Below are 27,856 nucleotides of genomic sequence, written 5' to 3'. Positions count from 1 at the left end.
TCAGTGATAGCCAGGCCAGGTCAGGGAGTATGAGGATACTCTCAGAAGTTACACTGTGAGACCCGAATCCCTGCTTCCAGTTCAGAGATTTGTGGTACAATTTCCTGGTCGGTAAGGTAGGATATTAATAGTCCTTTGTAAAGTTGAATATATTCTTGTTATTGTTGAGTTCATTGCCCCTTGTGGTGTGATCAGAAAACTTGCTTTCCTCAGAACACGGGGTAAAGAATGGGGTTGGGGTGGGAGGTTTCAGTGAAATCCAATGTGTTGATAGTGGGGCAATGTGCTTAGCCAGTGCTCAGAAAACCATCTTCTAATTTTGTGTAAGTTGTGTATATGAAGGCACCATGGAGCTGCTGCGTGTATGAAGGTTTCACCATGCTGCCTTTCTTCTTCCCTTCCTACAGAGTCCAGCTGCACAGCAACCTTGGGGCCACTCTGGGATTTAGTCTTTGCATAGGTTTCTCCACAGACCGCTTACCAGGTCTGGGAGCTTCCAATGACTTGGTCCCTACTTCTTGCTTACACTGTCATGCCCTGATGGTTTTTAATAGACAGGGCTCTGCAGGGCTGAAGAAGACAGGGGATGGTACTGTTATATATCACTAAGGCAGGGCCCCTGCTTTTCCTTTTGCAAATAAACCTTGAATAAGGAAGAGGTTAAGAAAGGAAGCCTTTTGTGGGAATAACCAAACGAGGAAAACTAACCAGCTAACCAAACACACAGCACCCGAGAGATTGTCTTCCCAAGCTTTCTGGCCACACTTTACCACAGGAACTGTGCTTTTTCTGAAGCAGTTCTCGGGGTGTGTGTGTGTGTGTGTGTGTGTGTGTGTGTGTGTGTGTGTGTGTGTGTGTATATGTGTATGTATGTGTTTATATATATATGTGTGTGTGTGTGTGGTGTGTGTGTGTATGTGTGTGTATATGTGTGTATGTGTTTATATATGTGTGTGTGTGTGGTGTGTGTGTGTGTGTGTGTGTGTGTGTGTGTGTGTGTAGATCATTTCACAACAGAATGAGCATCCCACCAACTGTAGTGCTGCCTGGTCTAGCCCATGTGGTTCAGTGCCTTGGTTACACAATCTCCTTACCTGCCATTCAAGAAGAAAAGTGTTTATCTTCCCCTGAAAATGTTTATCTGAGAGGCAAATGAGCCTAAGCAAGACTAGTAGTATAAGTAAAAAGAATGGGTCAACAACGTACGATGCTTAGCTATAAGCATTTTCTCATCAACTATCACTATAAATGTAAACAAACTAATATGCTCACTGTTGGTCATTATTTTTCCAAAGAATAAAATTTCCTTTAAAAACATTGGTTTTTACTTCTTAGATCTTGTAGCTCTGAATGAAAGTCGTGGGCCGGATCATCATTAGGGCACATTATGCAATGGAGGCTGAAAGCCCCACTTCAACCACTGCCGTTCGCCATCACGGATGGACAACGGCTCTTCCCTGAAAATGAGGGGCAGCATGTTTGTCTCTCTCTAGGTGTTTTGAAGATCAGCTCTGATAACAAGTTTGGGATTTGTTTTATAATTAAAGCATTTTTTTATAAATATCGACCGGTTAGTCTCTGTATTGATACCCATTGCTTCTTTCATATTAAAAAAAAAATCCTTCTAGATTTCACAGCTGAACACGCTGATCACACTTCTTCTGGGAGAACTTTCACCTGGAGACAGGCAGAAGGTCATGACCATCTGCACCATCGATGTCCATGCCAGAGATGTGGTGGCAAAATTGATTTCTCAGAAGGTAAGTGCATTGCTGTGTTCCAAAAGTGGCATTTATTGTCAGGGTGGCTTTAAGGAATTTGTTGTTTCTTGAAAGTTTCAGTTAGTGCTGGGAGGTTGTCTAGGGTGCTTTAGGATTGATAGTTAGGAGTAATGGCCAATGGTTTGCTAAATTTGAGTCTAAAAGTTAATGCAGAAGCAAGGACCATGGGAAGAGCCTTCATTTTTTACAGCCTTGTCTTCTGTTTTCTATGCATAGCCCTCTGCCTTGTGGCTCTTACCTCTGAGAGGTACACAGTCAACAACTATAACACTTTATGCCATTTCAACCATCTTAAGGGGTGGGATTGGGGACCTGGCTCAGTGGCTCCTGCCAGGCATGCTTAAGAACCTTTGTTCAGATCTCTAGACTCCACAGAAAACAGGGAATAGTAGCACTGTCCCTGTAATCCCGATGGTGAGCGGGAGACAGAAACAAAAGAATTTTTGAAAACTCTTATGCCAGCAGATCTGGATACAGTGGTGATGAAAGTCTTTCTCAAAAAAGGTAGAAGACAAGGAGTACTGCTGAAAGTTGTCCTCTGACCTCTACCGCTGTTCCATAGTATGCCCTTCCTGCATACACGCACGCATGTACACATACATACATACATACACACACACACAAAAGCACACATACACAACTATACTATACAAATACACACTACAGACACACTGTACATGTACATACACTATACACACACTACACACATACATACACATCTATCTACTCTACACATACTGCACACAGATACACTACATACACATATATAGTACCAACACAGACACACACACACTACATATACTCAAACACATGTACACATATACTACACACACACACTGCATACACACAAACACACACACTTAAAAACCCATCTCTGTGTGGTGCTGATCCGTTTCCTTCTGAAGAAATCAGTGTTGGTCACAATTCCAGAGTGCTTTGGCCAACGCCTGTTAGTACTGTTCATGGCTAAGTAATATGTCTTGTTAAAAAGATTGTTTTCTAGTATTTTCACTAAATAAATGGCTTTTCTTTTACAACCTGTATGTTTTAAACACCCATGTGTCTCTTAGGGGCTGACAGTATTTAATGAAAAGAGAAATATTTTCAGCCTTCGTTTTCTTAATTGTACTCTTACTTTCTAATGTTAGAAACATGCTTGTTTGATTTCTGAACAACATTGCTGGTAGGACCTCTGTACCCAATACCACCACAGACTTTCTGGTGGGAAGAAATGATCCTGAAATGACAACTTCCTCTTTCAAAACAAAAACAAAAATAAATAAAAATAAAATTCAAATAAACACAAAAATGAAAAATCAAAACAAAGACCAATAATACCATATTTAAAGAGAAAAAGTCCACAGAAAAACCATAGGGTTGGTTTTGTGTTGGCAAAAAGAGAGAAAGAAGGAAAAGTTGAGTGGGTAGGAAAGTTGGGGAAGGTACTGGGAGGAATTGGGGAGAATGTCCTTTTTACTTTTCAATTGCTGTGAAGAGGCACCATGACCAAGACAACTTAGGAGAAAGCATTTAATTAGGGGCTGGATTACAGTTTCAAGGGGTCAGTCCATTAGCATCATGATGAGAGGCAGGGACTAGAGTGGGCAGGCTTGAGTTGATATCCTGATCCATAAGTGGGAGGAAGAAAGGGAGTTGGGGGAGGGGGAGGGACAGAGACAGGCAGAGACACGCAGACAGAGGGGCAGACAGAGAGAGACACAGGGAGACACAGAGAGAATATGAATGAACAAACAGAGACAGAGAAAGAAACACTGGGCTGGTATGGGTTTTTGAAACCTCAAAGACCCCAGTGACACACCTCTCCCGACCATGCTACTTCTCCATGAACTTTTCTCCAAGTAACTCTACCAATTATTCTAATATATGAGTCTAACCAAACATTCTAATATATGAGCCTACGATGGGGAATGGGGAGAGAGTTGGGGAGAGCAGTCTCATTCAAACTACCTCAGAGGGAAAAGAAAATGATCAAAATATATTGTGCGAAAATATTTTTTTAAATAAAAAGAGAGAAACAAACGCTAGACCTAGAAGAATAGGAACAATCAGATATCTCAACTACCACAGCGAATTTTAAAAAAGATGAAGAGGAATAACCATCATCCTAGTGGAGTTGAAGCAAAATTTAAAATTCTAAAGGATGCAAGCAGAAACCTGTTTTATCTCGCTTTTTAAAAAAATGAAAATACAGTGACAGCTCCGCATCGGTTTGAGTGCTTGTATCATAAAACACTGTATGCCATTTCCCTACTTTATTCCTCTATTGAAATCATTGAAATACAAGGAAAAGTGCCTTTTCAGGATTAGAGATATATGTGGCTCAGTTAGTAAGCGCTTGCTGTGCAAGTGAGAGGACCTGAGTTCAGATCCTGAAATCAACATGAAAAGCCAAGTGTATGGCTGATGCTTGGAACTGCAGCACAAGAAAGGTGTAGACAGGAGCTTCCTGGGTGCTGGCTAACCAGTCATCAAGCCAAAGCAATGAATACTGCGTTCAGTAGAAGCCTTGTCTCAAAAATAAGGTAGAGTGCTATTGAGGAAGACATCTAGTGATATCAACCTCTGGCTACACACACACACACACACACACACACACACACAAACTCACATACACTGTCTCTCTCACACGCACACACAGAGTTTCTCATAAGCCTCAAACAGTCCTTGATCTTGTTGCTAAATAGAAGAGAGTAAAGTACATTTTTTAATTAATCTCAGATAAATCCTTGCAAAGCACCACCTACTGTGTTTTCTCATTTTGGTAATGAGCTGTTGACATCCTCTCTTTGAATATAACCTTGCCTTTTCTCATGTAGTCATATTTTTATTTGCAGTAGCATAGATTGCGATTAGAATTATTTATTTTAGAAAACAGTTGTGCTTACCACGAAGCCACCAATGCAGGTAATATAATATTTATTTTAAACTAAATACTTTGACTCATTCTTGGTCTTCTACAATGCATGTCTATGTGGTGTTGATTCCTGCCTACTCTTTGGAAAATTCATAGGTAAGAATTTTGATGACTCGAAGTGATTTCTAGGGAGCCCTAGAGTCCCACAAACCCTGAAAGAGACAGAAATTGTTTTCAAACTTGAAAAGTAATAGCTAAAGTTAAGTAATATAGGAATGAGTAACCTATAAAAATCATCTTCCTGTAATACGATGGAAATGAAGTCAAACGTTCTGTACCGTGAACATGGATGAAAGCTTTATACTTCAATGTGCAGGAATTATGGGTTGCGTGTAACTTTAATGCAGAAAATGATTTTCTGTTGGGTCTGTGTGAATAGGTGCACAAAGATACAAAACTTACTAACCCCCGGGTGATTCGTGGAAGGTAAAACCATTGCTTGAGTGAACTGATGTCATTTTGCACAATTTAAGGAGAAGACTCTCATGGCATATGTATTTCTGATTAGTCACGTAGCTGAGATCTGCAACAGGGTGCAAGAGAGTTTAGGAAGGAGAGTCAGCAAAGTGCTGAGGAGGAATCAGTTTGCCGCCGCGGCACTATCGGGGACTGGTGAGTTAAGACTGTGCCGTGATTGTAGGTTGTCAGCCCTCGTGCTTTCACCTGGCTGTCTCAACTCCGGCACGAGTGGGAGGAATCGAGGAAGCACTGCATCGTTAATATTTGTGACGCCCATTTCCAGTACTGCTACGAATACTTGGGAAACAGCCCTCGGCTGGTGATCACTCCTCTCACTGACAGGTAACAAACATAGCTTCCCACAGAGGGGAGAACCAAGCCTCAGTGTCCTTTTGGGTGGACAGAGAGGCATGAGAATGAGAAGAGAGGCTGAGGGGAATGGATGGACCAATCAGGAAGCAATAATAAAAGCAGCACGGAAATTAACTGTGCAAGATAGCAAGCGTTAACATCAGAGACAAGATGAAGGAAACTCAGAGAGGCAGAATTACAGAAGTCATAAATCATGACAAATGGAGAAAGGGGTGCATGGATTAATGTGTCTTAAGGAATCTTGCCTGCGACTGAGGCCTTTGTCCACTACCTCTACCATCATTGTCCCCTCTATCCTCTTTTTGGAAGGACAGGCATAGTGAGGACAGCCTATGATGATGGCTTCCATTTTCCTGCATACAGTAATGAGAGCGAAACTAAGACTCATTAAAGGAGTTGTCAAGTATTTATGAAGAGCTGTGCTAAGAACTGTCCACAGTGTCTTTGCTGTTACAGTGATCAAGCTCTGGTTGAGTGCAGTGTTCAAGTGGTGGGCATGAGAAAAATGGCAGGTGTTTATTTTAGGGTGCACTGCTTGCTGTAATAGAAGTGTAACAGAGCTATTTGTCAGAAAGGGTCTGGAGGGAATCATCTACTTCAGATTGAGTTTCCATGTCTGAAATGCTTGGGTCCAAAAACATTTCCAGTTCAAGATACTTTTATTATGAAATATTTGCATAGACTCTCCAAGTTGAGCACCCACCATCTGAAAAATGCCACTCTCAAGCACATAAGAAGCAGGTTTTCAGAGCATTTCAGACTTTGTATTAAAATCTGTGTAGACTAAGCGAACCTTTGAGGTGAGACCCAAGTGCACAGTCAGCTGCACCCAGATTCTAGGGTAGAAGTGTACAGCAAAGTTAAGTACTGATTTCCAAGGCAGGCAGGAGCTTGGCTTGGTTAAAGGGTGGGAAGACAGCCAGAGCAGTCTAAGAAAAATCACAGGGCCAGCCCAACTGACTGCTACTGAAAGTTCATTGCTATTTCATGATCCACAAATAGATACATAGAACATCGCAGAGGTAAAGATGTCCCCGGATATGAGTTCTTTAATTAGGATTTCAACTCCCTTTAATTATGTGGTTTGAGAAAGCACACTTAATCTTCTGGTATTTAGGGGGGGGGAATATCCTACGTTGGTGTTTCCAGTTATGTCCTATGACCAAAGTATAGACAGATTGAACGATATCTGTGTATTTGTGGTACCCTGGTGAGGCTGGTGAGAATTTTTTCTCTCTAGCTTAGGGATCATTTGAGTACACATTAAATAACACAAGTTCATCATTTATATATTATACAGCTTCTGGAACTGACTAAATCAGTTCTCCTTAACTTTACCTAAAACGTTGATCACTTTCCGTTGTTCATTTATGTATGGTATTCATGAAAAGGAATTGAAGGTCATAGCCTGACATAATTACCCAAAAGTAGCTACGGATACTGTGTGTATGCCACTATGAAGACAGAAGAGGGGAAGAGAGGGGAAGGTACAGGAGAAAAGAAGGGAAAATGTAAATTATTCCAATCTGTAAAATTGGTTGCTTAGTAAATTTCGAATTGAAAACCCTCCATGTGCTTCGTTGTAGCACAGAAAATGTTGGAAAGGGTATTGGATGGTCTGTTTTAATTTCCCTTTTCATCCACTGGCTTACCTGTAAATTTTCATGAAGTGTGGTGGTGCCCTGTAAGTGAATCCATTCTGTCTCGTTTGACACTTAATGTGGACATCTCTTTGGAAATTAGGTGAGGCCGATGCTGATTTCCCTTATGTCAGCACACTCAGAGACAGGCTGGCCAGCTTGCCCCCGACAGACTGGTACTGCATTAGCTATATTGGTGAAGATGTTATTGGCTAAGGTGTCATGAGAAAAACACTAATATCCAGTTTCTTAATGAACACGAAAGCTGATGTCTCACTGTAGTAGTAAGTCTAGAGATGACCATGCCCACATCATGGGCTAGTAGGTGGCTGACCAACTGAGTATGGCTTCCAGGGTTGCTACAGTCAGTGGAAAAGGGGTCCAAAGGAAATGCCCCCAATCAGGTGTCCTGGAAATGCCATTTGTGCGTAAACTACATTGGTCAGGCACTCAGTTCCTACTGTGGACAGGCAGAGAGGATATATTCTATAAAGAGGGCTCAGTTCCTGGTGTAAGAGTCTATCTCCTCCATTTTTCTGTGAAATGCTCATCAACCTGCATCTGATGGAAGGGTTGTGGCCCATTTTCCCACAGTTTCTACTAGCATGGCACTTTTAAACTTTTCAGAGCTTTTCCCCCTGGACTTTCTTCCTGTAGCCCTTCAGTAAGCCTCACTTTGAGGATAAGAGGCCTCAGGATGCGAAGGTCAGAAGGCTTCAGGTTGATATCTAATGATCCACAGAATAGATCTTAGATCTGAGTCCCTGATCTCCCAACTCTAGGCATGACCGTTACTGTCTAAACTAACACAGAAAGAATGCAGAGACCCCAAGTAAAGATCATCGGCTGTTGGAGAGCCTTGGTGCTTGCTACTGTTTGTTCCTTTTGCAGATATTGAGTTCTATCCTTCGGATGAGACTTTTAGTCTCAGAACCTCTGGCCTCTCCCCATCCCAAAAGAGAGTCATGATCTAAATGCATGTGCAACGCATTCCAAGTAAATCCCTAAGACGAGTTGACTTCAGTGTTAGCATAGCGCTGTGTGCTTGCATTCACCTTCTGTATTGAAGTAGGCATTTATTTCTGCTCACTTGCAATTGCACATGCACATCCCAGCCGTAGTGTACTTGTCACAGAACAATGTAGTCATGTTTAATTTATTGTCATGTAAGACCCCGTCTTAGTTAGGGTCTTATTGCTGTGAGCAGACACCATGACCAATGTAAGTCTTATAAAGGACATTTAGTTGGGGTTGGCTCACAGGTTCAGAGGTTCGGTCCATTATCATCAAGGTGGGAGCACGGCAGCCTCCAGGCAGGCATGATGCAGAAGGAGCTGAGCTCTACATCTTCACCCGAAGGAAGTCAGGAACAGACTGAGCATCCTTAGGCAGCTGGGAGGAGGGTTTAAGCCCACCCCTGAAGTGACACACTTCCTCCCACAAGGTCACACCTGCTAATAATGCTGCTCCCTGGGACAAGCATATGCAAACCATCACAGACCTCTTCCCCTTCCCTAGTCTGCCTTTACAGTTTGAGGTTTGTCTGCCATATTAATCATATCTTCACCTAGAAGTATCAGATATTCAATTATATCACAAATAAAGATATTTGTATTCAAAAGCACAGTTCTATGGAGATGAGAAATTGGGTAAATCAAAAAGCACACTCTTTTCTATTTGTTTTAACTGGCCAATGTAGAAGGCTGACTCACATTAGCCATGAGGAAGACCTAAGCTCACAGGTGGTTTTCGCTTCTACTGTGTTCTAGGCCTCAGCTTTTTAGCCAGTTTTTAAAAGAAAATCATTTATCCCCCATGTGTCATGAAAGGACAGGCTCGACCACAGTGTCTGTGTTTTGTTGTATGAAGGTGTTACATCACTTTAACTCAATCACTTCATCTGACCATGAGCGGCGCTCCAGCTGGCCCAGCTGGAACGGGGAAAACGGAAACCACCAAAGACCTTGGCCGTGCCTTGGGCATGATGGTTTACGTATTCAACTGCTCAGAACAAATGGACTACAGGGTAAGTTATTAAATGCATAAAATGTGTTCTAGACACATGAATCCTACTTGAAGGGAGCCATACACCTTGTCTGAAATGCTTGGGGCCATGAAGTATTTCTCATTTCTGAAATTGTCAGATTTTGCTACATTTCCATCTTCACGGTGGTATATGTCTGCAGCCCAAGTCTGAACATGCAATTTGTCTGTACTACGTGTGCATCTACTGCAGGTTTAAGGAGACTTTACTCAATAGGCTTAGTTGTTTTGTGTATAGAACAAAATTTCATGACATGGAGATGTTTCCATTTGTGATGTCATGTTGGCACCCAATGCTCTGGATTCTGGAGCACTTTGGTTTTTAGATCAGGGCTACCCCGCCTTTAAGCATTCCAAACCCTCTGTTCCACTCTGACCGTGATACCTCCTTGTAGTCCATAGGCAACATCTATAAAGGACTGGTGCAGACAGGAGCGTGGGGCTGCTTTGATGAGTTCAACCGCATTGCTGTGGAGGTTCTGTCCGTGGTGGCAGTGCAGGTGAAGATGATTCATGACGCCATCAGGAGCAGGAGAAGGAGGTGGGCCTGAGGCTGGCTGGCCGGCCGGCTGCTGGCTTCCTTCCTCCCTCCCTCCCTCTCTCCCTCCCTCCCTCCCTTCTTCCTCCCATCATTCCTACCCACCTGTCCCCCTCGTACCAAACAACCAGAAGATAACCTTATCCTTCCAGTATTTTGTAACTTACCTCTGTCACATTAAATGGATAAGATAATTTTGAGAAGGATTGCTGAATAACCACCACATATTTTTATCAGTAGCTTTGTGCTGTGTGTGAAGAGGCTTCAGTATTTGTCTTCCTCCTTCTGTCAAGTCTCACCAGTTTGCTTCACCCAAGGCGTAGGACACTCCCTCCCTCACACTGTCCCTTTCCAGGTTTCCTCTCACCTGGAAAGGACAGGGTCTCCCTTCCAGAGCCCCAGTGTTGATTGGTGGAAAGGATTTGGACAGGCTGGATCTCGTGGGACTCGTGATTGAAGGCCCTACCTCCACCTCCCTTTTTTAACCTTATCCAACTCCCAAGCTCTGTTGACCTCCATTCTGTCACTCCTGGGCACTTACGTTTCCTCTGCCTTCGTCTTTTAGACTCTGGAAATGGCTGCATATGGCAACTCAAGAATCTACTTGGGGTCTCCTAAGCCTCTGTTGTTTATTGCACCCAAGTCAAAGTTCCAGATTTTCCATATCCACTGCTTTGTCAGGGCACCCTCCCAATGAGTGATAGCTTCATGTTCTCCCAGTGACTCGGGGCAAAGCCATCCCTGATGTATCTGGAATGTAAACTCTTTGCCCTGTGGTACTTTATTCCAAAGGCAAAGCATTTGGACTTCTATGACTAAAACTTCAGAATAAGCAGGATACACCACATGGATGCCGCTCTCTTGGTAGCCTCTCTCCACAAATTACAGCTGGGCTTAGCCAGCCTGTTCATCTCTCATGTTTAGGGTATTTTGCTCAGCCACCTCTCTTGTGCATGGGAACACTTCCAGTCTGCTCCGATAAAGGATTCCCACCCCATTCCCTTTCTCAGAGCTGTGCACTTGTTCTAGAAGTTTCCAGTTTGTCAGAGAAGTATGTTTCCACCTTTTACAAAAGCTCTCAGGGTCCTGACACTGGCTTCCGACATCCAGATGCCTGCTGCCTTACCCACCCCACTTCTAATAGTGTGTCAGTGAAGTTGAAGTCTTTCCTGTCTGATCCCCAGCCATATTTGGCTCTTACTCAGAATCCCATTATCTGAGGAAACCCAAAAGTCATCTGAGGCTGTCCTTTGTCATGCAGATTTATGTAATAGAGTCAGAAGTGATTTGAAAATTCCCAGGCACACTCGATGGTGCCTCTGCCTGCATTTCTGAGACCTCTCTTCTTCCTTAGGCTTGTACATAAACAGGCTGCAAGGTTCCTTCATGGTCTCCTGAGTTGATTAAATTCTTTTTACCCTGCAGGACCTAAGCAATAGATCTAAGCTGAGTCTACCTGTTAGAGGCTCCTCCCTTTGCTTGGAGACTCCTCCCATCATTGCTATGAATGCTGGGAGAGAGATGCTAAGACCCTGGCCATGCTCACCTGGCGTCTGAACTGAACTCGTCTGCCTTTTGGAAAACCCTGATTTCTCTATTTTAACTGGAACCATTAAAATAAGTACCTGCTGTTAGCCACCTAGTATCTAAATCCCCCAGAAGTCCCTGGCATCTGTGTCTCTGCTCTCTCTCCTCTGAGACACTACTTCCTCCTCCTTCCCCTTCCTTCAAGAGATCTTTCTGAGATCACCTTAGTTTCTTAGTCTGCTTGGCCCTGTCTGAAAGCTTATCACACTTACGGCTCTGCAGTTTGCCATTCCATTGCCTTGGTGATATAAGGCCTAACTGGGCACTCTGAATTTTCCGTCTGAAAATCACTGTTTCTCCCTAGCTTTGGCATGGTGAAGACTGGGCCCCGGGCGTTGTGGTGTTGACCATTTATACTCATATTCTTTCAGATCCTCATGGGTAGGTAGGATTGCTCTCCCTTTTTTATCAGATGAGGAAATTGGGATGAAGGGGAGAGTTGTCACACCTAATGTGAAACATTGAGGGCTCTGCACTCTGAGCCCAGCAGAGCCCACTGGCCTGCTGTCCTAACCATTACGCTGTCCTACCTTTGCAGAGATGGTTAGTAGGGATTTACTGAATAAGGGGAGGGCAGGGGAGTAAGCAAATGGACAAACTGGACAGGGAGCCCCCTCCTCCTGCTCCTTTGAGCATGGATACTCTCTGTGCAGTGCTCCATTCAAGAAACCGAAGGCAAAAATATCACCTTTCATTAAATGTTAACTAGTCAGCTCTCCACTCCTCCATTTCAGGATATGGAGGAAAAAAAAAAGCTCCCCATATTGTGATTCTAGACGGGAAGGGGGTATTTTTAATAAGTATGCTTCAAAACATTCGAAATGTGTGCGCTTATGAATCTAAGGAAAAGGACCCAGGACAAACAGCTTTCTAACGCACATTTGCATTCCGCAGCAACTTGCATTTGTAAATGTGCATTCATGTTCAGTGAACACATTTAATTCCATCAACGTTCTCTTTATGGTAGATTCGTATTTCTTGGGGAGACCATCCCGCTGAAGCCATCGGTTGGAATATTCATCACTCTGAACCCAGGATATGCTGGTCGAACCGAATTACCAGAAAACCTCAAAGCTCTGTTCAGGCAAGTGCTGGCCTTGCAGCTCACATACGGTACACTTATGCCACCTAATGTTGGCTCACTCTGACCATGGCGTTTGCTTTACCAGAGAATTTAATCTGTGGAAAACTTGTCTCTTCGAGATCGCTTTATAGAGATAATTTTCTCTGTGATCTTTATAGAGATAATTTTCTCCACGATAGACTCACCCCTTGTGTATTGAAACTAGCACTCAAATCAGTGTGTAAAAGTTATGCTGTAATTCCAAGTATTTAATATTAGCTTTCTCTGCTGTTTCATTGTAAACGGAATTCTCACAAATTATAAAGTATTTGGTAAATGCAGAAATGTATAAAAAGAAGTTGTTTGCTGACTGGATGTCATTCTAGTCTATAATTTCTAGTCTATTCTGGAACTTATATTCTATAGAATTAAAAAATAGGAGACATGATTTTATTTAGTTTTATTCTTGTAATATTTTGATATATGTGTTTTACAGTACTATCGAAACCTTTGGAAATATCATTTTCCATATTTTATTTAGTTTTATTCTTCTAATATGTATTCTTCTTTTGATATATGTATTTTACTGTGTTATTGAAAACCTTTGGAAATATCATTTTCCATAACTCCAAAATCATTCCTCTCATGGCTCATCTACATTTTCTCAATCCTCTTGTGTGGTGTGACAGGCTTGTTTTTGTTTTTGATTTTTCTTTTGATGCTAAAATAGCAAGCTATAAACATTTATTCTTATTAAAATTATTTTGTTTCAGAATAGAGTCTCTGGGTATATGTGTGCATGTGCACAGATGTATGTGTGCACATGGAGGCCAGAGGTGTCCTCCTCAAAAGCTCTCCTCCTCAATTTTTGATCTCCCACTGACACTGGAGACCATCAATGCAGCTAGCAAGCCCCTGGGATCCTCCCATCTCCACCTCACAAGCACTAGGATTGCAAGTATGTGCTACTACAGCTAGCTTTTACACAGGAGGTGGAGACTGACTGAACTTGGGTCCTCAAGCTCGTGTGGCAAACCCTTAAGCAACTGAGCTCTCCCCTCAACCACAGACTAGAGTCTTAGATGTAAAATTACCTGACGGTGATTAAAATACAGTGTTGGCCTCCTTTCTCCAAATGCTCAGACAATATACACACCAACAGCAGCCTGTATTTGGAGGACCTGCAGGTGCATCTCCAGTACCTGTGATGACTGTTAGCTTTTCCATTACATCATCCAGGTGTAATCCGGTGTGCTGTCACGATTCCATCTAAGTGAGAACAACACACATGCTCAGACTGAAAAGACAGCTCCTAAACTCTCTGAGTCTCTGTATTGCCAGTTGGAAATTATTCCTTCTGTCACCCGCAACTCTCTGTGATGAAGGATTTACATATATCTTTTCTGGAGTGCCTATCAATCCCAACTTTCTAAACTGTGAGCCGTGATGTTGGGGGTTGGACCCTGGGGGTTACTACTAGCCAGCCTAGCCTAACTTGGCTAGTCCCAAGACAGTGAAAGAAAAGCAGGGGGAGGGGTGTGAATAGTGACTCAGGAATGACATCAGAGGTTATTTTTTGGCCTCAACACGCATTGACATATGTTCCACGTGCAAACACACACACACACACACACACACACACACACACACAGTCTTTTGATGAGTTTTGGCTCTGGGTTAGAACTTCCAACCATCTCTGAGAGGACTCTGACCCCCTTTTGCCATTCTTGAGCTCTCAAAGCAGCGTTCTCAGAATTGCTAGTTTTATAATCAAATGATTGATCAAGTTGGCAGGATAAAATAGCTAGTATGTAATTCGTCTCAGAATAAGTTCATATATTTTAGTAGTATGTGAATTAGCTTTCATTTTTAATACATTCTATGAATACCAAAGAATTGTTTTAAAGTTGGCTTCCTCATTACTTACCATCAGGGAATAGTTCATGTGCACACCTGGTCACCTGTAGACCAGATTCATGTACAATTCCCTAAGGCAGAAGGGGAGTTTGGGTGTGTGATAAGCCTACAGTTTCCTTCCTGCTCTCTGGCATCATTATCTGGACATTTTGGTTCTAGGCTTGGTCCAAGCTTCCTTTAATCACTGAGTATTCTACTGTACAGACATATTGCACATCCTTTATCCACTCACCAGCTTTGTCGTGATTCCAGTCCTTTGTGACTAAAGCTGTTGTAAACATGGTTAAAATCTCCACGTGAACATGTTTTCATTTCTTCTAGATGTATATCTAAAATTGATCATGTGGAAGATGCATGTTTTACTTAGAAAAGAATGTGCAATATTGCAAAGGCTATTGGATTCCTTTTCTACTTTCACCATTAGTGAGAATTCCACTGTTTCGTGCTGTTGTCAAATACCTAATACTGTTAGCAGTGCTGACATTATGGTATTAGTTGGTAAGTTTTAGCTGATTTAATTGAACTGCCGTATTGTGTTCTTAAGAGTTTAGTTTACATTTCCGTTAAGGCTCATGGTCTTTAGTAGTTTTTCATATGTTGACTGGCCATTCCCAGAGAGTGAAAGAGAGAAAAAGAGAGTGGTTTGTGGTGTGTGTGTGTGTGTGTGTGTGTGTGTGTGTGTGTGTATACAGTTCCTTTATTAGCTAACACACAGTATGAAACTTTTATTTTTGTGGCTTTCCTTTTTGCAAATTTGATGGTGCCCATCAAAGATAAAAGTTTTGATTATCATGAAATATAATTTATCGACTGTCTTATTTCTTAATACTCTGGTTAAGGAGGTTTACTCAGCCAAAGCTTGAAAATTTTTCAACTGTTGTTTTCTTCAGCAGATTTTGTTGTTTTGAAGCTTTTTAGATGTTTTCTCTGATTTTGTCGATTACCGAACTATATCCATTATCTTTCTGGTGATAAGCAGCCCTTCAATCTTAAGTTCTTGAGATAGAAGAAAACATTGTTTTTCGCTGAATAAAATATGCTCTGCTTAGTTAGATATTTTTAAAGAATCTCTACTACAGAGCATTTTGGTCTGTAGCGTCTTCTGTGTGACCTGTTTGATTTTTGCATCAGAGAAATGCTGCCACCATGTGTCCCTCTTCTAAGACTTTGAACGGAACTGGCATTGTTTATTGCTAACATATTTGACAGAATTAATCAGTGATGGTGTCTGGACCAATATTTTTTTTCATGGGAATTCCCTCAGTAATGAAATTCTTTAATAGCTAAGAAGTTATTAAGATTTTATTTCTCTTTGGATTAGTTTTGATGATCTACATCTTTTACGGAATGTATCCCGGTGTCTGGATTAACATGTGTTTTAGCATGCATTGTTCCTGATGTTATCTGTAAGGACACCCCGAATTTCACACATGGAGGCAATAATTTGTGTTGCTCAACCTCCTCCTGGGCCCTGAGGATAATCTAGCGGCTTAACAGTTGATTTTCAGGAGGTCTTTAGGATTAACAGTGTGTCTCTGACTACTTAGCATGCCTCTGAAAGAATTAAATGCCTCCTTTATATACACTATAAGAATATTTATAGTTTTTAGTGTGAGTTCCTTTAATTCTTTAAAGCCTAAAATATGTTTATCCACCCACTTTTATATTTGACCCTAATTCTTTTATATCTTATTCTAATGTTAGGCTATCACTTCTAAAATATAATTCATGAAATGAAAACTTCAGTAGGTAATAGAGAATGAGTATTTAATTCTGTTCCCTAATGTTCATCAAATATTCTAACATCCCATCTTGAATGTTTCCCCTCTTCATAATAACAGCTTTCTCTACCATAGTCGGCTCATTTCCTGAAGCCAGAGAATCCTGCTACCCTAGCGGTGAACGTGACAGCTGCAGAGCACACTTGTCTCTGTGGCGTTTTCACAGTTCCCACACAATTTACCTCATGGACTCCTTTTATTTGGCCTTTAAAGTTTTAAACCTTTTCGACATTTTCATAAATTTTGTTTGGTAGACTACCTGCAGCATCATTTATGTTTTGGTGTTAGTAATGGTGCCGGGAACATTTTTGAGTCTTGGCTCTAATTGTCTCTAAATTTCCCCCACTTACCAAGAACAATGCGCCCTACACTAACTATTGAAATTTCCAGGGACACCCATCAGCCTGCGCCTCTGTTAAGGCAGATATGAAGAACACTCAGTTCTTGGAGTTGCTAGAATTAAGTGAGAGGGGTCAGGAGGTGTTAGCACCCTGTGTGGTATGAGGTAAATGCACAGTAAATGCTAGTGCTTACAGGCTGCAGAATGTGGCTCAGTATTCTGAGTATGGTGCTTAGCATGCACTGGGCCTAGGACTCAGGTCATAAAGAACTTAAATAACACATAAAAGGCAGTTTAAGTTCTACAGGAAGGAGAAGGGAGGAAACAGCAGAGGATGGTGGGAAAAGAGGAGAAAGACAGAACTGTGTATGTTTTCTTATCTGCTGAAGTTAGACTTAAATATGTGTACATACTCATATGACATGAAAGCAGGTTGTGTTTGGGAGGAATGGGATGGAGAGAGTAGTGGGAGACTGAATGAGTAACGTACAAAGATGTATGTGCATGAAAATGTTACAATTAAACCCATCGTTTTGCACACTAACTAAAAAACAGTATTTACTGTGTACACGGATTTAATGACAGATAATATGCCAACCCTTTTCTCTGATTTCCATTCTTCTGCTATGCAATGAATAGTAGACATGAAAAATAATTCAGAGGTCAGATCAGATTGGGGCTTCAGTCTCCTAGTCCCAAAGACACATGGGGAGTGTCCAGGGTGGAAAAAATGTGAAAAAGCACATAACCATACCCGCAGAAACAGGTAAATGTTTTGGGGTGCACAGTCCTTACAGTCTAAAGTGTGTGACTGGTTTATTCATTCACCTATGGTCCATCTTTACCAGGCTCCAATGGAAAGGTTTCAGATCTGTCTATTCCTGGCTCCAGCCCTGGAGCGGGAACTTTTTGAAACCCTTCCACACATTAAGAGGAAGTTGAAGCTACATTTTTCTAAATTTTCATCTGAAAAGCCCTTCTCGGTGAGCCCTAGTAGCACTGTGCAAGAGATAACTTGTGTACCCTCAAAATGTTTTAACGTACTTAGGGTTTTGCTTAATTTCTAATTTTTACTGTATGAGTATTTTGCCTGCATGTATGTAAGTGTACTACATCCATGCCTGGTGCCCACAGAAACACACACTGGATCCCTTAGAACTAGAGTTACTGATACGTGTGAGACACGGGGATACTGACCACCAAACTGGGGCTCTGCTAGGGCATCCCTCAGTCACTTCTGAAGGGGATGGTTAGGCATTCATGAACACTTTGAGCTGTCCGTTAAGCACAACTATCTTTAAAAACTAAAATACATCACATGCTGTTAAATAAATTAGAACAAAACTCACAACTCCCTTGTTGTTTTTGTACTGACACTTGTGCCTTAGAGGTTGTTTGCCTGGTGGTTATCGAAGCCAACCACAGAGCAAGGTACTATTCTCCAGAGATCAATAGTATGTTTTACCCAATATTAGTGTGCCTGCCATTCTAATGAGATCACAAACATGAAGTTAAGAGCCTGGGGTAACTGTGAAATGGAGCACAGGCTCAGTGTGGTTGAAGCTCTGACTTAAATCTCCAGCCCCACCAAACAAAGACCAAACCCCACCAATGGGAAGGGAAGTTAATGTATTGTAACCCTGTATTTTCCGTAAACTCGCACCCGCCCCCCCCCCATTCCAGGCGTCTACCATTTCTGCTGTCTCATCATCTCCCCGGTGTCCAGCGGAAGTCTTTTAGTAGAACCGAAGGGTTCTGTTAGTGGTGATTGATGGGCCGTTTATGACCTGGCCTGCGTAGGAGTGGTGAGAGTGTTGGTACAGACTAATCACCTCATTGAAGTGACACATATGACCTTACTGTAACATCTAAAATGAGAGCTTATATTTATAATGTAGACCCTGTGCCATGGTGGCCCCTGATACTGAGCTGATCTGTGAAATCATGTTGGTGGCAGAAGGGTTTGTGGATGCGCGGTCATTGGCCCGGAAGTTCATTTCCTTGTACACGCTCTGTGACGAACTGCTGTCCAAGCAGGTGAGAAGTCTTTCGTTATTATTTGGTTTTATATCACATTAAAATAGATGTCTTAAAATGTGGATGTTGAATAATTTAACACTCAAATGACACAGGCATTTGGAAGGGTTTCATATTTTCTATGGGATTTTCAAATTTCGTGCTTTCTAAATCTTACTTTTTCCTGAAATTAAAATTTCAGACATCTTAGTGTGCTTATGAAGTATCTTCCCTATATTCCATATGGCTTTTTATCAATGAGTTACGGGATTTTTCTCTAAAGCATCAATGATGCTATGGTTATAAAGGCGATTTCATGTTGCCTTTATTTCTTGTAGTGGAAAAGGCAGAAGGGGTCATAGGTAAGTGAAGTTGATTCTGGGAAAGAGTCTAGAAATGTTGGCTTTTCTCATCCATTGCTGATCCCTTATTTGAAGCTGTGTGGGGCTTTGTTTATTAATCCTAGTCCCCAGAATGGGTGACACTTAACATTCTTTCTCCTTCTTACTGTGCTTTTGAAAGTTTGTGAAGTTACTGATGCACCACGCACAAGTGTGTGTTTGCTGCAGTCTTCTCAAATTTAGCTTCCTGTTGGGCTTTGGACGTTTTGTGACGTCTCATTAATTCCCTATGACATTAGTCTGTAGCTATCATATAGTGTGGCTGTTAACCCACAGATATGTTTGATCCGGTGCATTTATCTTAACTTGACCAATGTCAGAGAGCGATATGGAACCTAAGAGATAAGGACATCCTGTCATTTCAAGGGTAGGCATTTGGGAAGGAAGCTGTAATGTTTAATAACACAGGGAACTACTCTTCTCGTGTGCAAAAGCAGCCTCATTGTGTATGACCTCAGCTGTCAATGTGTTTTCTGCACACAAAATGACTGGAAACATAGTTTTTGATGGTCGTCTTTGCAGAGTAAGATCATTGGTATTTTTATTTTCTTTTATAATCTGAAATCTCCTTTAAAATTTCATTTAAGTCTTATAATTAAAAAGTCTACTTCCCGTGAAAAATGAAATTGTGAGCATGTCTGACACAATGGTAATATGCGGACATCTAGTGAGGCCATCTACTGTAGCCAAGTGATATGTTTGTTGACGTCAGTGACAGAGTGTAAGAAACAAACCAGATGAAACAGGCAGTCCATTTTACCGTGAAGATCTTGGAGGTTCAATTGCATGAAGTAAAAATTGGAAGAAAGTAGAAAAGGAAAAGATCATCAGAGTTCTCAAGGAGGGAAGAGACCTGTGTTTTTTATAGACTAGGTAGCATTTATTTTCTGTTTTGGTTTGAGATAATGTCTTACCCTACCTCATGGTAGCTGCAAACTCCTGGAAATCCTCCTTCCTTAGTTTCCTGAATACTGGGATTATAGGTTTATGCTGCCTCACATAGCTACATGTGCTGTGTTTTAAAATCATCTCAAGGGGTGAGAGAGAGACCCAACCGCCTGGTCAGGTGGGCACTCCTGAGGCTGCAGAGCGGAAGAGACCACCAACACTGCTCACCCCTGCCCACATCCCTGGCCCAAGAGGAAACTGTATAAGGACTCTGGGCTCCCGTGGGGGAGGGCCCAGGAGCGGCAGGACACCTGCCTGAGACACCGCCGGAACCTGAAAGAAACAGACCGGATAAACAGTTCTCTGTACCCAAATCCTGTGGGAGGGAGAGCTAAACCTTCAGAGAGGCAGACAAGCCTGGGAAACCAGAAGAGACTGCTCCCTGCACACACATCTCGGACGCCAGAGGAAAAAGCCAAAGACCATCTGGAACCCTGGTGCACTGAAGCTCCCGGAAGGGGTGGCACAGGCCTTCCTGGTTGCTGCCACTGCAGAGAGCCCCTGGGCAGCACCCCACGAGCGAACTTGAGCCTCGGGACCACAGGTAAGACCAAATTTTCTGCTGCAAGAAAGCTGCCTGGTGAACTCAAGACACAGGCCCACAGGAACAGCTGAAGACCTGTAGAGAGGAAAAACTACACGCCCGAAAGCAGAACACTCTGTCCCCATAACTGACTGAAAGAGAGGAAAACAGGTCTACAGCACTCCTGACACACAGGCTTATAGGACAGTCTAGCCACTGTCAGAAATAGCAGAACAAAGTAACACTAGAGATAATCTGATGGCGAGAGGCAAGCGCAGGAACCCAAGCAACAGAAACCAAGACTACATGGCACCATCGGAGCCCAATTCTCCCACCAAAACAAACATGGAATATCCAAACACACCAGAAAAGCAAGATCTAGTTTCAAAATCATATTTGATCATGATGCTGGAGGACTTCAAGAAAGACATGAACACACTTAGGGAAACACAGGAAAACATTAATAAACAAGTAGAAGCCTACAGAGAGGAATCGCAAAAATCCCTGAAAGAATTCCAGGAAAACACAATCAAACAGTTGAAGGAATTAAAAATGGAAATAGAAGCAATCAAGAAAGAACACATGGAAACAACCCTGGATATAGAAAACCAAAAGAAGAGACAAGGAGCTGTAGATACAAGCTTCACCAACAGAATACAAGAGATGGAAGAGAGAATCTCAGGAGCAGAAGATTCCATAGAAATCATTGACTCAACTGTCAAAGATAATGTAAAGCGGAAAAAGCTACTGGTCCAAAACATACAGGAAATCCAGGACTCAATGAGAAGATCAAACCTAAGGATAATAGGTATAGAAGAGAGTGAAGACTCCCAGCTCAAAGGACCAGTAAATATCTTCAACAAAATCATAGAAGAAAACTTCCCTAACCTAAAAAAAGAGATACCCATAGACATACAAGAAGCCTACAGAACTCCAAATAGATTGGACCAGAAAAGAAACACCTCCCGTCACATAATTGTCAAAACACCAAACGCACAAAATAAAGAAAGAATATTAAAAGCAGTAAGGGAAAAAGGTCAAGTAACATATAAAGGCAGACCTATCAGAATCACACCAGACTTCTCGCCAGAAACTATGAAGGCCAGAAGATCCTGGACTGATGTTATACAGACCCTAAGAGAACACAAATGCCAGCCCAGGTTACTGTATCCAGCAAAACTCTCAATTAACATTGATGGAGAAACCAAGATATTCCATGACAAAACCAAATTTACACAATATCTTTCTACAAATCCAGCACTACAAAGGATAATAAATGGTAAAGCCCAACATAAGGAGGCAAGCTATACCCTAGAAGAAGCAAGAAACTAATCGTCTTGGCAACAAAACAAAGAGAATGAAAGCACACAAACATAACCTCACATCCAAATATGAATAAAACGGGAAGCAATAATCACTATTCCTTAATATCTCTCAATATCAATGGCCTCAACTCCCCAATAAAAAGACATAGATTAACAAACTGGATACGCAACGAGGACCCTGCATTCTGCTGCCTACAGGAAACACACCTCAGAGACAAAGACAGACACTACCTCAGAGTGAAAGGCTGGAAAACAACTTTCCAAGCAAATGGTCAGAAGAAGCAAGCTGGAGTAGCCATTCTAATATCAAATAAAATCAATTTCCAACTAAAAGTCATCAAAAAAGATAAGGAAGGACACTTCATATTCATCAAAGGAAAAATCCACCAAGATGAACTCTCAATCCTAAATATCTATGCCCCAAATACAAGGGCACCTACATACGTAAAAGAAACCTTACTAAAGCTCAAAACACACATTGCACCTCACACAATAATAGTGGGAGATTTCAACACCCCACTCTCATCAATGGACAGATCATGGAAACAGAAATTAAACAGTGATGTCGACAGACTAAGAGAAGTCATGAGCCAAATGGACTTAATGGATATTTATAGAACATTCTATCCTAAAGAAAAAGGATATACCTTCTTCTCAGCTCCTCATGGTACTTTCTCCAAAATTGACCATATAATTGGTCAAAAAACGGGCCTCAACAGGTACAGAAAGATAGAAATAATCCCATGCGTGCTATCGGACCACCACGGCCTAAAACTGGTCTTCAATAACAATAAGGGAAGAATGCCCACATATACGTGGAAATTGAACAATGCTCTACTCAATGATAACCTGGTCAAGGAAGAAATAAAGAAAGAAATTAAAAACTTTTTAGAATTTAATGAAAATGAAGATACAACATACACAAACTTATGGGACACAATGAAAGCTGTGCTAAGAGGAAAACTCATAGCGCTGAGTGCCTGCAGAAAGAAACAGGAAAGAGCATATGTCAGCAGCTTGACAGCACACCTAAAAGCTCTAGAACAAAAAGAAGCAAATACACCCAGGAGGAGTAGAAGGCAGGAAATAATCAAACTCAGAGCTGAAATCAAACAAGTAGAAACAAAAAGGACCATAGAAAGAATCAACAGAACCAAAAGTTGGTTCTTTGAGAAAATCAACAAGATAGATAAACCCTTAGCCAGACTAACGAGAGGACACAGAGAGTGTGTCCAAATCAACAAAATCAGAAATGAAAAGGGAGACATAACTACAGATTCGGAGGAAATTCAAAAAATCATCAGATCTTACTATAAAAACCTATATTCAACAAAATTTGAAAATCTTCAGGAAATGGACAATTTCCTAGACAGATACCAGGTATCGAAGTTAAATCAGGAACAGATAAACCAGTTAAACAACCCCATAACTCCTAAGGAAATAGAAGCAGTCATTAAAGGTCTCCCAACCAAAAAGAGCCCAGGTCCAGACGGGTTTAGTGCAGAATTCTATCAAACCTTCATAGAAGACCTCATACCAATATTATCCAAACTATTCCACAAAATTGAAACAGATGGAGCCCTACCGAATTCCTTCTACAAAGCCACAATTACTCTTATACCTAAACCACACAAAGACACAACAAAGAAAGAGAACTTCAGACCAATTTCCCTTATGAATATCGACGCAAAAATACTCAATAAAATTCTGGCAAACCGAATTCAAGAGCACATCAAAACAATCATCCACCATGATCAAGTAGGCTTCATCCCAGGCATGCAGGGATGGTTTAATATACGGAAAACCATCAACCTGATCCATAATATAAACAAACTGAAAGAACAGAACCACATGATCATTTCATTAGATGCTGAGAAAGCATTTGACAAAATTCAACACCCCTTCATGATAAAAGTCCTGGAAAGAATAGGAATTCAAGGCCCATACCTAAACATAGTAAAAGCCATATACAGCAAACCAGTTGCTAACATTAAACTAAATGGAGAGAAACTTGAAGCAATCCCACTAAAATCAGGGACTAGACAAGGCTGCCCACTCTCTCCCTACTTATTCAATATAGTTCTTGAAGTTCTAGCCAGAGCAATCAGACAACAAAAGGAGATCAAAGGGATACAGATCGGAAAAGAAGAGGTCAAAATATCACTCTTTGCAGATGACATGATAGTATATTTAAGTGATCCCAAAAGTTCCACCAGAGAACTACTAAAGCTGATAAACAACTTCAGCAAAGTGGCTGGGTATAAAATTAACTCAAATAAATCAGTTGCCTTCCTCTATACAAAAGAGAAACAAGCCGAGAAAGAAATTAGGGAAACGACACCCTTCATAATAGACCCAAATAATATAAAGTACCTCGGTGTGACTTTAACCAAGCAAGTAAAAGATCTGTACAATAAGAACTTCAAGACACTGAGGAAAGAAATTGAAGAAGACCTCAGAAGATGGAAAGATCTCCCATGCTCATGGATTGGCAGGATTAATATAGTAAAAATGGCCATTTTACCAAAAGCAATCTACAGATTCAATGCAATCCCCATCAAAATACCAATCCAATTCTTCAAAGAGTTAGACAGAACAATTTGCAAATTCATCTGGAATAACAAAAAACCCAGGATAGCTAAAGCTATCCTCAACAATAAAAGGACTTCAGGGGGAATCACTATCCCTGAACTCAAGCAGTATTACAGAGCAATAGTGATAAAAACTGCATGGTATTGGTACAGAGACAGACAGATAGACCAATGGAATAGAATTGAAGACCCAGAAATGAACCCACACACCTATGGTCACTTGATTTTTGACAAAGGAGCCAAAACCATCCAATGGAAAAAAGATAGCATTTTCAGCAAATGGTGCTGGTTCAACTGGAGAGCAACATGTAGAAGAATGCAGATCGATCCATGCTTATCACCCTGTACAAAGCTTAAGTCCAAGTGGATCAAGGACCTCCACATCAAACCAGACACACTCAAACTAATAGAAGAAAAACTAGGGAAACATCTGGAACACATGGGCACTGGAAAAAATTTCCTGAACAAAACACCAATGGCTTATGCTCTAAGATCAAGAATCGACAAATGGGATCTCATAAAACTGCAAAGCTTCTGTAAGGCAAAGGACACTGTGGTTAGGACAAAACGGCAACCAACAGATTGGGAAAAGATCTTTACCAATCCTACAACAGATAGAGGCCTTATATCCAAAATATACAAAGAACTCAAGAAGTTAGACCGCAGGGAAACAAATAACCCTATTAAAAAATGGGGTTCAGAGCTAAACAAAGAATTCACAGCTGAGGAATGCCGAATGGCTGAGAAACACCTAAAGAAATGTTCAACATCTTTAGTCATAAGGGAAATGCAAATCAAAACAACCCTGAGATTTCACCTCACACCAGTGCGATTGGCTAAGATCAAAAACTCAGGTGACAGCAGATGCTGGCGAGGATGTGGAGAAAGAGGAACACTCCTCCATTGTTGGTGGGATTGCAGACTGGTAAATCCATTCTGGAAATCAGTCTGGAGGTTCCTCAGAAAATTGGACATTGAACTGCCTGAGGATCCAGCTATACCTCTCTTGGGCATATACCCAAAAGATGCCTCAACATATAAAAGAGACACGTGCTCCACTATGTTCATCGCAGCCTTATTTATAATAGCCAGAAAATGGAAAGAACCCAGATGCCCTTCAACAGAGGAATGGATACAGAAAATGTGGTACATCTACACAATGGAATATTACTCAGCTATCAAAAACAACGAGTTTATGAAATTCGTAGGCAAATGGTTGGAACTGGAAAATATCATCCTGAGTGAGCTAACCCAATCACAGAAAGACATACATGGTATGCACTCATTGATAAGTGGCTATTAGCCCAAATGCTTGAATTACCCTAGATCCCTAGAACAAACGAAACTCAAGACGGATGATCAAAATGTGAATGCTTCACTCCTTCTTTAAATGAGGAAAAAGAATACCCTTGGCAGGGAAGGGAGAGGCAAAGATTAAAACAGAGACTGAAGGAACACCCATTCAGAGCCTGCCCCACATGTGGCCCATACATATACAGCCACCCAATTAGACAAGATGGATGAAGCAAAGAAGTGCAGACCGACAGGAGCCGGATGTAGATCGCTCCTGAGAGACACAGCCAGAATACAGCAAATACAGAGGCGAATGCCAGCAGCAAACCACTGAACTGAGAATAGGTCCTCTATTGAAGGAATCAGAGAAAGAACTGGAAGAGCTTGAAGGGGCTCGAGACCCCAAAAGTACAACAATGCCAAGCAACCAGAGCTTCCAGGGACTAAGCCACTACCTAAAGACTATACATGGACTGACCCTGGACTCTGACCTCATAGGTAGCAATGAATATCCTAGTAAGAGCACCAGTGGAAGGGGAAGCCCTGGGTCCTGCTAAGACTGAACCCCCAGTGAACTAGTCTATGGGGGGAGGGCGGCAATGGGGGGAGGGTTGGGAGGGGAACACCCATAAGGAAGGGGAGGGGGAGGGGGATGTTTGCCCGGAAACCGGGAAAGGAAATAACACTCGAAATGTATATAAGAAATACTCAAGTTAATAAAAAAAAAAATCATCTCAAGATTGCCAGTTGGGTAGTTATAGTCCTGGTTCCTATAGTTCATGGGTGTGGAAGTTCATGAAATAACCAAGTCTGGAGCTGACAGGTGGTGGGAGCTGGTGGGAGCTGGTGGGAGCTGAGCTTATCTTAACTTTATCTAGGTCACTTGGGACCAAACTCAAGAGGAAGGTGGGATACTAGGCATCAGGCAGGAAGAGAAGAGTTCTTATACTGAGTGCATGAGGAAAAAGAAAACCTAGCAAGAAAGGAGAGCTGGGTTATAAGCCCAACTCATTTCTGAGAGTGGAGAGTAATGTGAAGAATCTGAGACTGTTCCTGAACAAAGGAGTAAAGTTGGAAGATGGTAGAAGCACAAGGACAGTTTTCTAGGGTCAGGATTCATTGGATAAACCAGGAGAAGCAGTGAGGATTCAGTAGTCATCACAACATCTCAGTATTCAGGGGCTTCTCTACGAACAGAATCTACAGCCTCTGCAGCATGCTCTCCGGGAACATCACTTCTGCAAGGACTTGGCCATGACCCAGTCAGCCTCTGTGCCCCGCAGACGCGTGTCCATTCAGCCCTCATCTGCGTTTGTACTCGTGACTCCTACATGATCTCTGCCACGACCAGTGATAAGAAATGATTTTCCTGCTGACACTCTTCATGAGTCCAGGCATTTGTACCCCCCAAACAGATACACACCCGAGCAAACGCATTCTCCATGCACCCTTTACCTTCATTATCGGCATCACACATGAGTGTTTTTACTCCCGCTCTTATCTGCTTTTATTACCAACAGAAACGACGGCCAAGAGCTAATTTTGGTTTTATTATCCACAAATGGATGAAATGGCGTATTCAAGCATTTATCATTTCGGTGTTCACAAAGCATTTGTTCCCACATGAACAACTTTACCCCTGTATCCATCTGTAAAGTCGATGGCACTCTGTCTGCCTCTCTATAGCTGCTGCTACTGTTGAGGCTTGGAGGAGAGGTGACCTGCCCATAGGCATGACTGAGAAACATTTGGGAGAATTGTTACCATGAGGATGTGGATAGGGGGACAAGGGAGAGAATGTCAGTCACCCCAAATTAGTTGTTTTGGGGCCAAGACGGGTAGTGCACACCTTTAATCCCAGCAGAAACACTATCTCTGTGAGTTCGAGGCCAGCCTGGTCTCTGTAGCAAATTTCAGGATAGCCAGGGACACATAGTGAGATCCTGTTTCAGATATAGTCAGTCACTTTTGAAATCAGCTCATGGAATATGTGTTCACTGAGCACCTTACTGTAAAGCCAGACTCAGAAACTCTGCAGACTGAGATAGACAGGAAGTGACTCCACCTTCCAGGAGTGCAGGGGGCCAGTAGGATTCATGTGCAAGTCTCAGAGAGATGACAGCTCATAATAGAATTTTGTAACTTTTATTGTATTTAATGCCAGCCGTAGGGCAGAGTTATCTGAGTGACTGTAAGAACAGGTGACTAGATGTGAAAGGCTGGGATGCCGATAATAACGGTAAGGGGTACGTGTATGAAGGTTGGTGCGTAAAGGGAAGGGAACCTGGGACCAGTCCAGGTCT

At 41.9% G+C, this 27,856-nt stretch overlaps 1 protein-coding gene across 12 annotated transcripts in view; it reads left to right on the top strand.

Moving 5' to 3' along the window:
- Positions 1–27,856, top strand: part of Dnah11 (dynein, axonemal, heavy chain 11) — a 316,394-nt gene that overhangs the window by 119,695 nt on the left and 168,843 nt on the right. For 11 of the 12 annotated variants that reach the window (XM_039078094.2, XM_063262810.1, XM_039078093.2 and 8 more), the window contains 6 exons: positions 1,629–1,760; positions 5,357–5,517; positions 9,057–9,213; positions 9,626–9,771; positions 12,323–12,439; positions 18,355–18,493. In XM_039078094.2, coding sequence (XP_038934022.1) covers positions 1,629–1,760; positions 5,357–5,517; positions 9,057–9,213; positions 9,626–9,771; positions 12,323–12,439; positions 18,355–18,493 — 852 coding nt within the window. Of the gene's footprint in view, positions 1–1,628; positions 1,761–1,840; positions 5,518–9,056; positions 9,214–9,625; positions 9,772–12,322; positions 12,440–18,354; positions 18,494–27,856 lie in introns of those variants that run through there. The other variant, XM_039078101.2, reaches the window with a different exon arrangement.

This window comes from Rattus norvegicus, chromosome 6 (genome assembly GCF_036323735.1).
Source record: "Rattus norvegicus strain BN/NHsdMcwi chromosome 6, GRCr8, whole genome shotgun sequence".
NCBI lineage: Eukaryota > Metazoa > Chordata > Mammalia > Rodentia > Muridae > Rattus > Rattus norvegicus.
The sequence above is the reverse complement of the archived record's forward strand: the minus strand, read 5'-3'. Positions and strand labels throughout refer to the sequence as shown.